Source organism: Sus scrofa, chromosome 6, assembly GCF_000003025.6.
Source record: "Sus scrofa isolate TJ Tabasco breed Duroc chromosome 6, Sscrofa11.1, whole genome shotgun sequence".
Lineage (NCBI taxonomy): Eukaryota > Metazoa > Chordata > Mammalia > Artiodactyla > Suidae > Sus > Sus scrofa.
Window position 1 is genome coordinate 105,972,384 of NC_010448.4, and position 14,430 is coordinate 105,986,813.

Here is a 14,430-nt window from a genome sequence, read left to right on the forward strand (position 1 = left end):
GGAGATGACAGAAGTGGGTCTGCTCATTGAGGAGGGATCTTGGAGGTAGAAACAAGGGCAGCCCTGCCCTTCCCCAGGCAACAGGCCCTGACTGGCCTCCCCTGGCTGTCTCTCCCCACACTCCTACAAAGGTGAGGAATCCCCAGGCTGGAGGGGTTGTGATATTCAGAGCCCACACCAACACTTTCTTGATGATGTCTTATGCACAGGATCCTGGAGTCCCCCCCACCCCCACCCTCTGAAGTGTCCCAAGCCCAAAGGGGCTGCCAAGAAGCAGCAATGCACTGTAGGAGTTGCGGGGGGGGGTGCTATGGACAGAAATTGAGCATGGGGTCAGGGGCTACTGTGTGCAGCTGGATGAGGCTTATGGGTGGATCAGCCATGGAGAGTGAGGCAAGGAGAGAAATGAGTATCTTCTAGGTTTTTTGCTTGAGCAGCTAGCCAGATGGCAGTTTCCACCAGAAGATGCAGCAGGAGGGGCGGGGGCCTGTTTAGATGCATTAAATGGGAGAGGTCGCTTAGGTTGAGGTTTCTGACTCAGTGTCTCTGAAATGCCTCAGAGCCTGGATTCTGAGTGGTATTTTCTTTTTCATGTATGCTTTCCCATTTCCATTTATTCTTGGTCTTCTCACTACCTGTGCTTTCTGAGAGCTTGCCTGAGAACCTTCTCAAGCCAAGCCATTCCCTTCCTATTCAATCTGTTCAACCACCTGCAGAACAGCAATGCTGTTCCAAGAAAACTGGGGGGAGAACTCCATTGCTGAAAGCAAGCGTTTCCTTCCGCACATCATCTTTTTTTCTGTAGGCACATTCCATCCCTGAGGATGAGAGACAGATGAGATAAAGCAGGAAGGAGCAGGATGGAATAAGGTTGCCTTATGCCGAGTTTGCCTCTGCAAGATTCAGAATACTCTGAGGATTTCCAGGAAATCCTGGGTGACTTGAGCTTCATGAACCCTAATGTTTCCTGGACAGTCCAGCCGCTTGTGACGTTTGCCTCATTAGGAAGTGAAAGCTGCAGTAGACTGATTAGATTGCACCGCCGCCAGATGATAACGTGGAAATTGACATGAAGTCAAATGTTGAATAAGACAGCAATGGTCTCTAGGTCTGTAAACCCCCAAACCTTCAGAAAGCCTTACTTCTTTGGTAACATTTGTAACCAGTTAATTTTATCCCAGTTAGGCACATGGAGGATGTCTACCTCATAACACAATCTTGGGTGGCAAGTTCACCTCACCACCCCCAGCTATTCCTCTGCAAGCTGTGTGTGAGTCACAACCTCCCAATGCAAACGGGCCCCTGCACCTGCTCCTCTGAGAGAAGCAGGAGATTTGGTGGGTAAGACCAAGCACCCTAGACCTGGACAGACCTGGGTATGAGTACCATATCCCTTAGCCCCGTGCCTCAGTTTCCCCATCTGCATCCACCAATTTGAGTTATGAGGACTTCATAAGATCATGTAAATAAAACAGTGTGGTGCCTGGCAGGGGGTTAGCTCACATTCATACCCAAATGTGAGCTTCTTTAGTTCCTAAGATTCCCCTCCATTGTAGTCCCAGCCAGGACAGCACAGTGGAAAAACAACAGCTTCATGCATGCAAGGAGGACAGTCATACCCACAGGGTTAAGGTTGATGTGGGTCTGATAGTGCTTACTGGTGCCTGCCCCTGGAGGGGGATTAGGCTCAGGTGCTGCTAACCCCTGGCTTTCACTCTTTCTTTCTTTTCTTTTCTTTCTTTTTTTTTTTTTTTTTTTTTTTTTTTTTTTTTTTTTGGTCTTTTTAGGGCCGCACCTGAGGCATATGGAAGTTCCCAGGCTAGGGGTCAAACTGGAGCTGCAGCTGCCAGCCTACACCACAGCCACAGCAGCATGGTATCCAAGCTGTGTCTATGACCTACACCACAGCTTAGGTCAGTCCCAGATCCGTAACCCACTGAGTGAGGTCAGGGATCAAACCCGCATCCCCATGGATACTAGTCAGTTTTGTAACCCACTGAGCCACAGGGGAACTCCCCAAAACACCTTTTTCATACGTAAATGTTAAATGTGTTTGATTAATTTCATTGCATGCAAAGTAGATTTTTAAGTGAAGAGAAATACATCAGATTATATTACTGTTTTCTCCTGTCTTCCAACCTGACCACTCCTGGTTGTAAAACAGAGTCTCCAAGATGTTGAATGGCAAGTAGAAATTAAAGTGGTTTCTCTGCTTTCTGTTAAGCACCAGCAGTTGTGTTGGAAAACACATTGGAAAATTATCTCGGGGGTAAGACAAGGAGCTGTGCTGTTCTTTTTTTTTCTTTTTTGACTACCCTGGTATATGGATTTCCTATGCCAGGGATCGGATCTGAGCTGCAGTTCTGACCTATGGTGCAGCTGCGGCAACACTGGATCCTTTAACCCACTGTGCCAGCCGGGGATGGAACCTGTGTCCCAGCACTGCAGAGACACTACTGATCTTATTGCACCACAGGGGGAACTCCTGAGCTCTTCTCAAGGCCTGCAGTTAAGTTGCCAAGGCAGAAACAGCACTGTGTGGTTTCCCCTCGTGGCTCAGTGGAAATGTAGGACATAGGTTCCATCCCTGGCCTCGCTCAGTTGGTTAAGGATCCGGTGTTGCCGTGAGCTATGTTGTAGGTCACAGACACGGCTCAGAGCCCATGTTGCTGTGGCTGTGGCATAGGCCAGCAGCTGTAGGTCCGATTGGACCCCTAGCCTGGGAACATCCATATGCTGCGGGTAAAGCCCTGAAAAGATACACACACACAAAAAGAAAAGAAATAGCGCTGTGATTTAAAGTCTTCCATCCTCTTTGAGCTGTTTGTGTAGAGGATTTGGGTGTTCAAGGTTCCTGGCTCTGGAGCCTGGGAATCTGGAGAGGAGGTTTTGCTAGTGCAAACCCAGGCCACCCTAAGTTTCAGTCTCAGCATATACAGCATTGCTGGAGTCTTAGACAACTTAACAGCAACACAGGTATCCTGGAGTTTTAGACTGCCCAGCCAGGCAAACACCCACTTGGTCTTGAAAGCAGACCTCCAGCTTGCTTCTATGTAGGACGTCATGTGTGCCTCAGAGATAGTGTTTCCATTTTCTCTACTCAGAGTCGCACAAGTGCATGAACAATCCCACATCATTTGTCTCAGTGTCTTCAGTTCTAAGGCACTGTAGGTGGCTTTTATTTCATTTTCACTTCAATAGCTTCCCATTAAAAGATTCAAGTAATACCTAAAAGCCTGGGACCATCCAGATCCTAAACGCAGGTCCTAGAGGAAAATACACCCCTGGCATTCATGATCAATTTTGTGGGCAGAGATCCATTGCTGACTTTTCAAGTGGTTTTAGCTTTTTCCTAGTGATTTTTTCTAATATTTTAAAAAAATTTTTTGTCTTTTTTTTTTTTGTCTTTTTAGGGCCGCACCCGCAGCATATGGAAGTTCCCAGGCTAGGGGTCGAATCAGAGCTACAGCTGCTAGCCTATGCCACAGCCGCAGCAATGCTGGATCTGAGCCATGTCTGTGACCTACACCACAGCTCCCGGCAATGCCGGATCCTCAACCCACTGAGCAAGGCCAGAGATAGAACCCACAACCTCATGGTTCCTTGTTGGATTTGTTTCCGCTGTGCCACTATGGGAACGCCCTGATTTTTTTTTTTTTTTTTTTAAGAAATAATTTGCAAGTGTTCTAGGTCTTAAGGAACAAAGTATTACCTTAATGATCCAAGTATATGAATGAATGAGTCCCTAGACATGGGACACACAGTATGTTTTCACACAGCCCAGCCTCTGAAGGCAGAGGGCCAGCTTCCTGCTCTAGCTCCGTGATGGTTTTCCCAACGCTGGGGCAGCTGTGGATGACAACATCCATAACAGGGTACTTTCCAGGAGTTTATCCACAGCTATGAATACAAAACCTTATCTTAGAGAGACAGATAACCTATTTGTGATGAACATAGTGCTTCACATACAAAACTCAGGGGTTTTTTGTTTTTATTATAGTTGATTTACAATGTCTTGACGGTTTCTGCTGTATAGCAGAGTGACTCAGTTATACATATTCTTTTTTAATATTCTTTTCCATCATGGTCTATCCAAGAAGATTGGCTATAGCTTCCTGTGCTATATACAGTGTTTAGAACACCTCGTTGTTTATCCATTCTAAATGTAATAGTTTGCATCTACTAACCCCAAACTCCCAGTCCATCCCACTCCCTCCCCTTTCCCCTTGGCAATCACAAGTCTGTTCTCTGTGAGTGTTTCTGTTTTGTAGATAAGGTCATTTGTGCCATATTTTGGATTCCACATATAAACGATATCATATGGTATTTGTCTTTCATTTTATGCCCTACTTTACTTAGTGTGATAATCTCTAATTCCATCCATGTTGCTGCAAATGGCATTATTTTGTTCTTTTTTATGGTGAGTAGTATTCCATTGTGTATATATACCACATCTTATTAACCCATTCATCTGTGATGGACATTTAGGTTGTTTCCATGTCTTGGCTATTGTGACTAGTGCTAGGAACATATGGGTGCATGTAAACTTTTTGTATAGTTTTGTCCAGACAAATGAATAGGAGTGGCATTGCTGGATCATACGGTAATTCTATTTTTTGTTTGTTTTCTGAGGCACCTCCATACTGTTTTCCATGATGGTTGTACCAACTTAGATGCCCACCAATAGTGTAGGAGGGCTCCCTTTTCTCCCCACCCTCTTCAGTGTTTGTTATTTGTAGACTTATTAATGATGGCCATTCTGATTGGTGTGAGGTGGTATCTCATTGTAGTTTTGATTTGCATTGCTCTAATAATTAGCGATGTGAGCATCCTTTCATGCATCTACTAGCCATCTCTCTGTCTTATTTGGAGATATATCTATTTAGGTCTTCTGCCCATTTGAAAAATTCAGTTTTTATGTTAATCCAGCTAGGCAGCCCATCACAAGTAGGATTTTAGACTTTACCAAAGATAAACACTTGCCTCTCATCCCAATATCTTATTCCTTCTCAAGATCTGGAGATTAGCCTCTGTTGGTATTTTGTGTTGAATGTGGAATTCATGTTTTTATGCCATTCATAAAATAAGCCAAAATCCTATGTGGAATTGGGGCAGGGGGGAACATTCAAACAACTTTAGTTCAGAAAGTGCTGAACACCGTAAAAGACATGACCCCAGGAAGTAAGATTAATGAAAAGCTGTCACACAGGTAAGCGAGGTTGTGGATTCATGTCAGGAGAGGAAGATAGAGTTGTATGTTTTTGGAATTCTGTTGGAAACCAGAGGAAGGTGTTCTGGAAGAAATACAACTCCCTGCCCCAGGAGTCTGTCAGCATTCAGAACAGGGAGGCAGGTCCCGGAGTGGGCATTAGCTCATGGCCTCAGGTGAACTCATTTCACATAATTCACAAGTATGGCAAAACCCCGGATGTCAGAGACCAAGAAACACTGATGGTTGGCCAAATCCACAAAGAGAATAAGGATAAAGGATTTCTAAAGTACTTGAATTTCCCAAAAGACCTTCCTCATTATTTGGATTTCTTAAGTCTAAACATGGAACATAAACAAAACAGAAATAGTTAAGGGGAAAAAAAAGTTACTTTGATTTTTGCCTTTATTCCAAATAAATTAGATGGTTGCTTGTTTTGGCCTCTTGTCAGTATTGTTCCACTAGAATCTTCCATTACGCTATATCTGTATGGAGGAATACACGTGCCACCTTCCCCGCTAATAATCTCTATGACACCATTTCTCAGTTACACAAAGGAACTAAGTTACCTTTTTAAAGGAGCTAGATCTAGCAGTGAAAACCTACCCTCTCTTTACTACATGGTGTAGGCTATTTAATGAGCCTCCACAGGCTAAACAGAAAAAGAAAAAAAAATCAGATTGTGGCTAAGAACTACTAGGTCAATTCTGAAGTGTGAGTAGGGTGAGGAAAAACACCTCCCCATGGTCATTCTACACTGGCAGCCAGGGTCAAGCTGCTGTGTGGATTGCGTGGAGCCACTGTGCTGCCTAGAATGAGATGAGGGACACCAGGCAGGACATGGTTCCCCAAAATCTCTCCTTTCTCTCTCTCTGGGTGCCCGAAATGTTACATTAGTGCCCTGGGCCTTTTGACCTGTGATGCACACTGATTGGATAAACACCTCCTGGGTAATGACCATGGCCCATAATCTAGCTGCTAGATGGGCAAGGCCCTCAAAGAACAAACCAGAACCAAAAGATTATAGGAGGAGGAGAAACTTCCATCTGGAGTGACCTAAAAAGATCACAGGTGGGAAAACAGGAATTCTCCAGATGGATGGGGGCAGAAGACATTCTAAGAGAAGAAACTTGCAGAAGTGCAGGGGAGGATGGAATAAAGATGAGAGACTAGGATGTGAAAGGCTTGACACCAGATTATTGAGAGGGGGCTGAATATTATGAAGAAGCAGGCATGTGTAAGGAAGGCAAATGTGCAAAAGATGCAGAGTGGGCTGAATGGAGAGGAGTCAGAGGTAGGAAGAGCAATTTAACAATGTTTTCTGGTAAAAATCTACCAGAAAGACAGAGAGGGGCAGGAGGAAGAGAGAGACCATTCCCACTAGGATGGTGATGAGATGGCTGTGATGATGCGGTGGGATAAGGGATGATGGAAGGAGGACCCACACAGCAGAGATGACAAGGTCAGTGTAGACATGCCAGGTTGGAGGTGTTGGCAGGACATCCCAGAGGAAACGAACCATCAGACTAGGAGATGGAGCTAAGGACCCAGCACCCAGGAGAGTCAATGATAGGAGGAGATGGCTCAGGGTGAGGATGCTTCATCCTGAAGTCTCCCACTTCTGAGGCAGAGAACCATAGAAGGAATGCACTGAGGGCAGTTCTGGCCATTGGCATGAACTCGCTTACAGTTCAGTGGAGGGTCCTGCCAGTAAGTCCGGGGTGATGTCACGGGTAGCCGTAGTAAGGAAAGATGAGGCCAGGACCTAGGTTCCTGCGGAGAGAATGTAGAGATGGGTGGGCTGGACTTGCAGCCTTGGCTGATATATGTGTGCAGTGATGTGCATCAGGATCCGGGATGGGATGGGGAGTGAGATTCCCCTGCTCAGGTGCGAAGGGCTGCCTCACTTTTCCGTCCCGACCAGCTGGTGGGGCATGCTGGTGTCGGGGGACAGAAAAACTGAGTATGAGAGTCCCACCAACCCTTCATCTCCCCAGCGTGAAAGGCTCTCTGCGTCTGTCCAGAGAACGAGTGTGGGTCTCTCATTCACATAGAATCGTGAGATCTCAGGAACTCCGAGATTCCGGGAGGCAGAATGTTTGAAAACAGTGTCCTCTGTGATGTGTTCCTTGCATCATGGGAAGCCCTGAATTCCTGTCCCAACTCCACCCCCAGATGGTGACTGTCTGGGACTCATTTCCCGGGTATATTTGTCCTGAGTCGCTGAGTAACCTTGAACACAGTGCTTGGTGTCTCTGGTCCTCCGTGTCCTCAGATGTGCTGTGAGAAAACTGTCATAGATGAAGGACAGGTGACACAATGGATGTGAAAGTACCTCAGACTGTCACTCATCCTGGTTATGATGTGTTTGTGTGACATCCCTGTTACCCCTGAGAACTTAGAGAAAACCAAACAATTCCTGTTATGTGAACTTCCTTTTAGAACCAGAAGGAATAAGTGGGTGTTTGCCTTCTTGCCCCATCCCCCTCCCTGCCATTTTTTAGAGGGAACCGCCTTTTTTTTCCTTCGGTGGGAAATGGTGTCTTTTTTTCTCCCTTGTTAGTTAGATGATCCATCTATTTTTTTTCTTCTAGTTCACCTTCCCTATTTGTATCCGATTCACTGGAAAAAATGAAACAGATCCCCCTCAGCCTGGGCCCCAGGAGCGCTTCCCACAGAGACCTCCCACCCCTCTGAGCTGGTCCACAGGGAGGCTCAGCCCTAAGGCCAGCAGTATCCCTGTGGCACCAGTGCAAGGGACAGGAGTGTTGGGTGAGATGCAGCAGAGGCGAGAGGCCAGGCTGGTGGGAGGGGATTACGGGACAGCACTCAACACTCGATACCATCTTTTTGATCCAATTCAGCCCCTTGTCCCACACCTTACATCGTGTTTGTCCTGTAATAGGTAATTAATAAACATTCATCAAATCGACACAAAAAGGAGCAGATAAGTAGGAAGGCATCCTGATCCTCACCTGCACAGCCTATCTGGGGTGACAAAACCATCCCAGGTGACCAGAGGTGTCATGGATTGTATGTTTATGCCATTTGTCTTGTTTTTCTGTTTCAGGTCCTCCTGGCCCCAGGGGTCCGAAAGGTGACAGAGGACAGCAGGGACCCCCAGGTCCCACTGGCAATAAGGGACAGAAAGGAGAGAAGGGGGAGCCTGGGCCACCCGGCCCAGCCGGTGAGAGGGGCCCAATCGGGCCAATTGGCCCCCCCGGAGAGCGTGGCAGCAAAGGCTCCAAGGGCCTGCAGGGCCCCAAAGGCTCCCGTGGGTCCCCTGGGAAGCCCGGCCCTCAGGGCCCCAGTGGGGACCCAGGCCCCCCTGGCCCGCCTGGCAAGGAAGGACCCCCGGGCCCTCAGGGCCCTCCTGGCTTCCAGGGACTACAGGGCACCGTGGGGGAGCCCGGGGTGCCGGGGCCACGGGGACTGCCGGGCTTGCCGGGGGTGCCAGGCATGCCAGGCCCCAAGGGCCCCCCTGGCCCCCCAGGCCCATCAGGGCCAGCGGCACCCATGGCCCTGCAGAGCGAGCCCACCGCAGCGCCCGAGGCCAACGGTGAGTCAGCCCCTCTCACCCAGATGGGCCGTGTGTGTGTGCTCGTGCAGGCTGCACACCCCATTTTATTTGGCAGTGAAGGTGCAGTGTAGGGAGGCTGACCCTGCTGCTGCCCCGGCCCCAAGCCAGGTGGCCTCACTCAGCACGGGTTTCTCTCTAAACACCATCAGTCCCTTCAGCACTTGTCCACGTAGCTGAGCCCAGCTTGCGCAGACAAACTGGCCCCAGACATTTCCTCCAGGAAAGTCCAAGGCTGGCCCCCCCACCCCCGCCAACCCATCCCTGTCCATCGCATTTTATGCGCTTTGCCTGGGGATGGACAGCCCTTGGTTAACATGTGGCTGGAACCTTCTGTTCCTGAAGCCCAGATCGCATTTCTTTTGGAAAAGGTATCATGACACCTTCTGGTCTTTTGATAATGAAACCTTTGGTAAAACCCTGAGCGCTGGGTTTGCAACCAAGCCTAGGTCCCTCTCCTTTGACCCACCCCTGATTCCACTTAATTTCCTTCAGTACAACTCAGTCACCTTTGTCCCGCGAGCCCAGCTCAGGTTCTGGGCCCTCCCATCCATGTGTTTATAGGCTCCATGTGACTCCAGGCTGATGCTGAACATCTGTGCCTGTGCTGCCTTCTGCTGCTATGTCTGTTATTTCTGTCACTGTAAAGACTAATCCAGACCCAGAGGAACAAGGGCCCAGGGTAGATATTTTCCAGATTATGTAGTTTTAACTACTGTGTGTTCTGCAGGCCACTTCCCGTACTAGTCTTTGCTCCTGGCCTGTCCTCGAGTGTCAGTCACGGGCTCTGCACCGGACGCCGGGGAAGCAGGGCCAGGGCTGTGGTGTCTTGAACATAGCTGAAGAAAGCCATGGTGCTCTGTGTGTGTGTGTGTGTGTGTGTGTGTGTGTGTGTGTGTGTGTGTGTGTGTGTTTTAATCAAAATTTTTAAACTCTGCATTCCTAGGCTGCCCACCTCACTGGAAGAACTTCACAGACAAATGCTACTATTTTTCGGTTGAGAAAGAAATTTTTGAGGATGCAAAACTTTTCTGTGAGGACAAGTCTTCACATCTCGTTTTCATAAACACGAGGGAGGAACAGGTATATTTGTAGCATACTTCTGGTTGGGGACAAACTATAATTTAAGGATCGTTTACATCTAGAAAGTGGATGCTTACTGAGAATTCAAAGATAGCAAGAATTCACGGTCACATAAACACAGAAGGCCGCATTATGGAGATTTGGACTTTATCCAGCCACAAGAGGAGGCATTCCTGGCCTGAGATTTAGGTCCTCTTCCTTCCACCTGGAAGATCTGGCTTTATCAAGCCTGGAGTTGTGTGGCTTTTCCCGGTGGCTGTTGACAGAGCCACAAGCCTGTAGACCAGCACCAGACACCTGTGAAGAGAGAGAGAGCTGTGAGCACCATAGGGGTGGGGTGGGATGCAAGGGCCTGGACATGTGGCCTCAGTAGGGTCAGGAAGGGTAGAGGAGGCCCTGGAGCAGAGCCCACAACAACAGTAACAACAGTGACCATTCATTGGGCTCCTTCTGTGTGCCAGGCACTGTACAAGGCATTTTCTCTTATAAACCTCACAACATTCCTAGAGCCTACAAGTAATATTATTCCCCCATGGTACAGATAAGAAAACTGAAGCTCTGCAAAGTTTAAATGACTAATGCATGAGACAAGTAAATACAGAGCTGAGACTGACACTGAGGTCCATCCGCAACAATACCAATGCTCTTTAACGCCACACTGTTCCAGTGGTCCCCTCAATGACTCCTCAATGACTCCGGCAGACACAGCCCTGAAAAACAGTTATTTCTGCAGTAATTGACAGGGAATGAGCATCCAAAGGACATTTGGGCAGGTGCCTGGGCTTTGGAACATACAGACCTGGGCCCAATCCCAGTTCAGCCACACATCATCTTTATTAGGATGGTGGTTGTAACGGCCCAAAGGCACACTGCATGAGATACACTGGATGTGGTACCCAGCCCAGGAAGAGCTCAATAGTACCATGGCTGTGACAGTTATTAGAACATGGGAGGGACAGGGAGTAGAAGGCGGTGGAGCCTGGGGTGATCTGGATATTTTAAGTGGGAAAGAATAGCACTTAAATATCACATATATACTTCTAAGAGGAAAAAATGCCAAAGCCCCCAAACAGAGCAAAACAAAACAAATGTGATACAAAGAGGACAGCAAAAGCAGTGCCCACATCCTGACAAAAATCCTCCTAAATATGTCCTTCTTTTCTAAATGTTGGAGGGAAAGTCCCCCCAAACTTCCTTTCAAAAAAATAGTAACATGGATTTCCCACTGTGGCTCAGCGGTTAAGGACCTGATGTAGTATCCATGAGGATGTGGGTTCAATCCCTGGCCGCACTCAGTGGGTTAAGGATCTAGTATTGCCCGTGAGCTATGGCATAGGTCACAGATGTGGCTTGGATTTGGTGTTGCTGTGGCTTTGGCGTAGGCCTGCAGCTACAGCTCTGACCCAACCCCTGGCCAGGGAAGTTCCATATGCTGCAGGTGTGGCCATAAAAAAAACAGTAATATACCGTCTCTGATTTATTTTCCAGCAATGGATCAAAAAGCAGACGGTAGGGAGAGAGAGCCACTGGATTGGCCTCACAGACTCAGAGCAGGAAAACGAGTGGAGGTGGCTGGATGGCACGTCTCCAGAGTATAAGTAAGTCTCAGAAACTTCCAGATTGATGGTCTGTTTTCACCTCTTGCCAGACTAACTCCCTACAGTTTCCTCCTTAATGACCTGTGTCCTACATGTTCCTGAAATGGAGGCTCTAGGTACCAGCTGCCTATTTATTTCCACGTAGGGAAAGCATGGCTGAGAATCAATAGGCCATCAAAGAAGGTTTTTCTTTTTTTCTTTTCATGGAGTGATTTCTTTCTTCGTTTCTACGAAATGACTCATAAAACCCACCCACTCGTGGCCAAGCGTGCTCTTTAAATGCTGCTCTGAGGGATGAGGTGGGCCTGGCTACCCTAGGACATTCCGAGCTGCCCCAGCCATGTTTCTGACAAGGGCCAGGCCACCCTTCAGTATGACAGCATCAGTGCCCCAAGCCTGGCTGGGCTTCAAGTTTATGACTCTCCTGCACACAGAAGGTTCAAGTGTACCACGAACAAAGGCATTTGTGGGACAACTGTCTCCTACAGGTTGGAGGAGTCCCTGCAATTCAGATGGCACCTGAATCCTATAAAGGCAGCAATGAAGGACAGAAGCACTTCACAGAACCTTCTCGGAGCTCCTCAAGGCAAAGACCTCTCCACAAGCTTCATCCAACTCCAGAGCCCACTCCTGCCCCAGGATCTGAAAAGCAAATCAGTTGTGGCAATTTAAACTTCACCTTTCATCCTCCTCCTCCCTTGCTTGCTTCTAATGCATGTGAAAATAGAAAAATATGCAACACGCTGTGCCAAATGGAGCAGAGTCACCTGTGAATACCTTTGCTGGAGACAAAGAAGGCAGGTCCTGCAGAGGTCAAGCAGGCATGAGAGCATCTGGGCCTCAGGACCAGCTCTGAGCATGAAGGAGCCACAGCATCCATAGTGCTGGGAGAAGAGAAAGCGAGCATATTTCAGGTCTAAGACAGCACCCCAGGCATCAAGGCTGGAGCAGCAGTGGTCAAGGACAGGGAATGGGCTTGCGGGGGAGGGGCCAGATGGAGCTGCCGTGTGTGCGGGCAAACAAGCAGGCTTCTTTGTACTTTTATTTATTTATTTATTTATTTTGTCTTTTTTTTTGCTATTTCTTGGGCCGCTCCCGCGGCATATGGAGGTTCCCAGGCTAGGGGTCGAATCAGAGCTTTAGCCGCCAGCCTACACCAACAGCCACAGCAACACGGGATCTGAGCCGCGTCTGCAACCTACACCACAGCTCATGGCAACGCCAGATCGTTAACCCACTGAGCAAGGGCAGGGACCAAACCCGCAACCTCATGGTTCCTAGTCGGATTCGTTAACCACTGCGCCACGACAGGAACTCCTTTGTACTTTTAAATCCTTCACACGAAAAGGCATGATTAGAGGACGTAGATGGGCACCAGAAGAAGGCCAATTTCTTCTCAAAAGAGTGACCTACATGGAGATGCCGCCTTTGAAGATTTTAGATCTGCTCTGAAGGTGAGGCTCAGATGCCCCCAGGGCAGTGGATCCCCACCTGCTGGCCTGCCATCCACCCCATCTGCTCCCTGGGCACCTGTCCTTGGGGAGAGGATGTCACACCATAGCCTGGCTCTTGGGGTTTGGCCAACAACTTGGGGAGGGCACCCGCATAGCACAGATGCTCTTCAGGAGACTCCAAACACTTGTGAAAGTTGTCACCTAAACAGGAGAAGTGGAGGGCCAGGGGAGGGGACAGGAAGCAGAGACTGTTCAGGGGAAGATAAATCCGTGGCTTTGATAGTCAAGACTGCCAGGATCTTTTTTAAAAGGGAGTCAGCGGGGAACTAAAAAAAAAGGTTTTTTTTTTTCAGTCTCCTCCACTTTCCTTGTAGCCATAAATGCAAAAAGGTCTGGGTTAGACTCCCTAAGAAATTTGATCAAGCAAAAACTGGACTTGCCCCCACAGAATGGATGGAACAGAAACACAACTGTCTATGCCAGCTCTCCCACGGTGGAACTTTCCTCCTCCTTTCTAGGCTCCAGCAAGAATCCTATGATTTGAGAAGAGAGTCTCAGCATCGGTACCTGGGACCCAAGAAGGATTTTCATGAACAGACACCTTCCCAGGGGCTCTGTCCCCAGCCATAGCCACCCTGGGGCCCCTGCTCCCCAGCTCCAACCCAGACCATGCTTCTCATTTTCCACCCTAAGGAATACATAGACACATAAAAATCCCCGGGATCAAGTTTTAAAAGCAAGAATAAATTAGGCAGACATATTATGAGGCCTCAATAGCCGAAGGCTAATTTAACTTGACATGTAGTAATAAAAACAGTGCAGACTAGAAAAAGAGCCAGTGCAGTTAGGGGAGAGAGCACATGCCCTGGGGTCGATGAGTCTGGGCTCCAGGCCTTGACCCAGCACTCGGCAGCTGCATGACCTCGTGTGAGTTACTCAGCCACGCAGATCACCATGCTCTTGTCTGGAAATGAAGATTACAGCAGGACCAGCGTCCGTATTGTGAAAATTAAGTGAGAAAATATATATAAAGCATCAAGGACAGCGAGCCCATGGGAAGTGCTCAAGAAATGCCATCGGCTGGTACTGGCATGATTACGCTTATTATTATTGTCACCATCATCATTTTCACACTAGTCAGTAATTGCAGAATGGCACCACCTAGCAGGTATGCATCACACCATGTCCCGATGGAGATGCCAGCCACAGTGTCACACTCGCATCTCACGACAGGTTTGTGATGAAGACAAGAATGTTCTCTGCCAGGGCCTGGGGAAGGGGCTCTAGGCTCTCTGGGGTCTCCCAACGTGATGCAGCTCCCCAGGTCCCTCTCCGTCTACTTTCTTTTTTTGTTTTTTGTTTTTTGTTTTTTGTTTTTTTTTGTCTTTTGTCTTTTGTTGTTGTTGCTGTTGTTGCTATTTCTTGGGCCGCTCCCGCGGCATATGGAGGTTCCCAGGCTAGGGGTTGAATCGGAGCTGTAGCCATGACCTACGCCAGAGCCACAGCAAC

General features: G+C 48.2%; 1 protein-coding gene and 1 long non-coding RNA gene across 4 annotated transcripts in view; one reads left to right on the forward strand and one right to left on the reverse strand.

The window, feature by feature from the left end:
• COLEC12 (collectin subfamily member 12) overlaps positions 1 to 14,430 on the forward strand; it is a 192,041-nt gene that overhangs the window by 164,227 nt on the left and 13,384 nt on the right. For both annotated transcript variants that reach the window (XM_021096155.1, XM_021096156.1), the window contains exons 6-8: positions 8,280 to 8,768; positions 9,733 to 9,869; positions 11,358 to 11,467. In XM_021096155.1, the coding sequence (XP_020951814.1) occupies positions 8,280 to 8,768; positions 9,733 to 9,869; positions 11,358 to 11,467 (736 nt within the window). The remainder of the gene's footprint in view (positions 1 to 8,279; positions 8,769 to 9,732; positions 9,870 to 11,357; positions 11,468 to 14,430) is intronic.
• Positions 9,776 to 14,430, reverse strand: part of LOC110261178 — a 58,388-nt gene continuing 53,733 nt past the window's right edge. The window contains exons 2-4 of one of the 2 annotated variants that reach the window (XR_002345053.1): positions 12,235 to 12,351; positions 12,035 to 12,109; positions 9,776 to 10,166 (exon numbers count right to left, since the gene is read on the reverse strand). This is a non-coding gene — a long non-coding RNA (uncharacterized LOC110261178). The remainder of the gene's footprint in view (positions 10,167 to 12,034; positions 12,110 to 12,234; positions 12,352 to 14,430) is intronic. The other variant, XR_002345052.1, reaches the window with a different exon arrangement.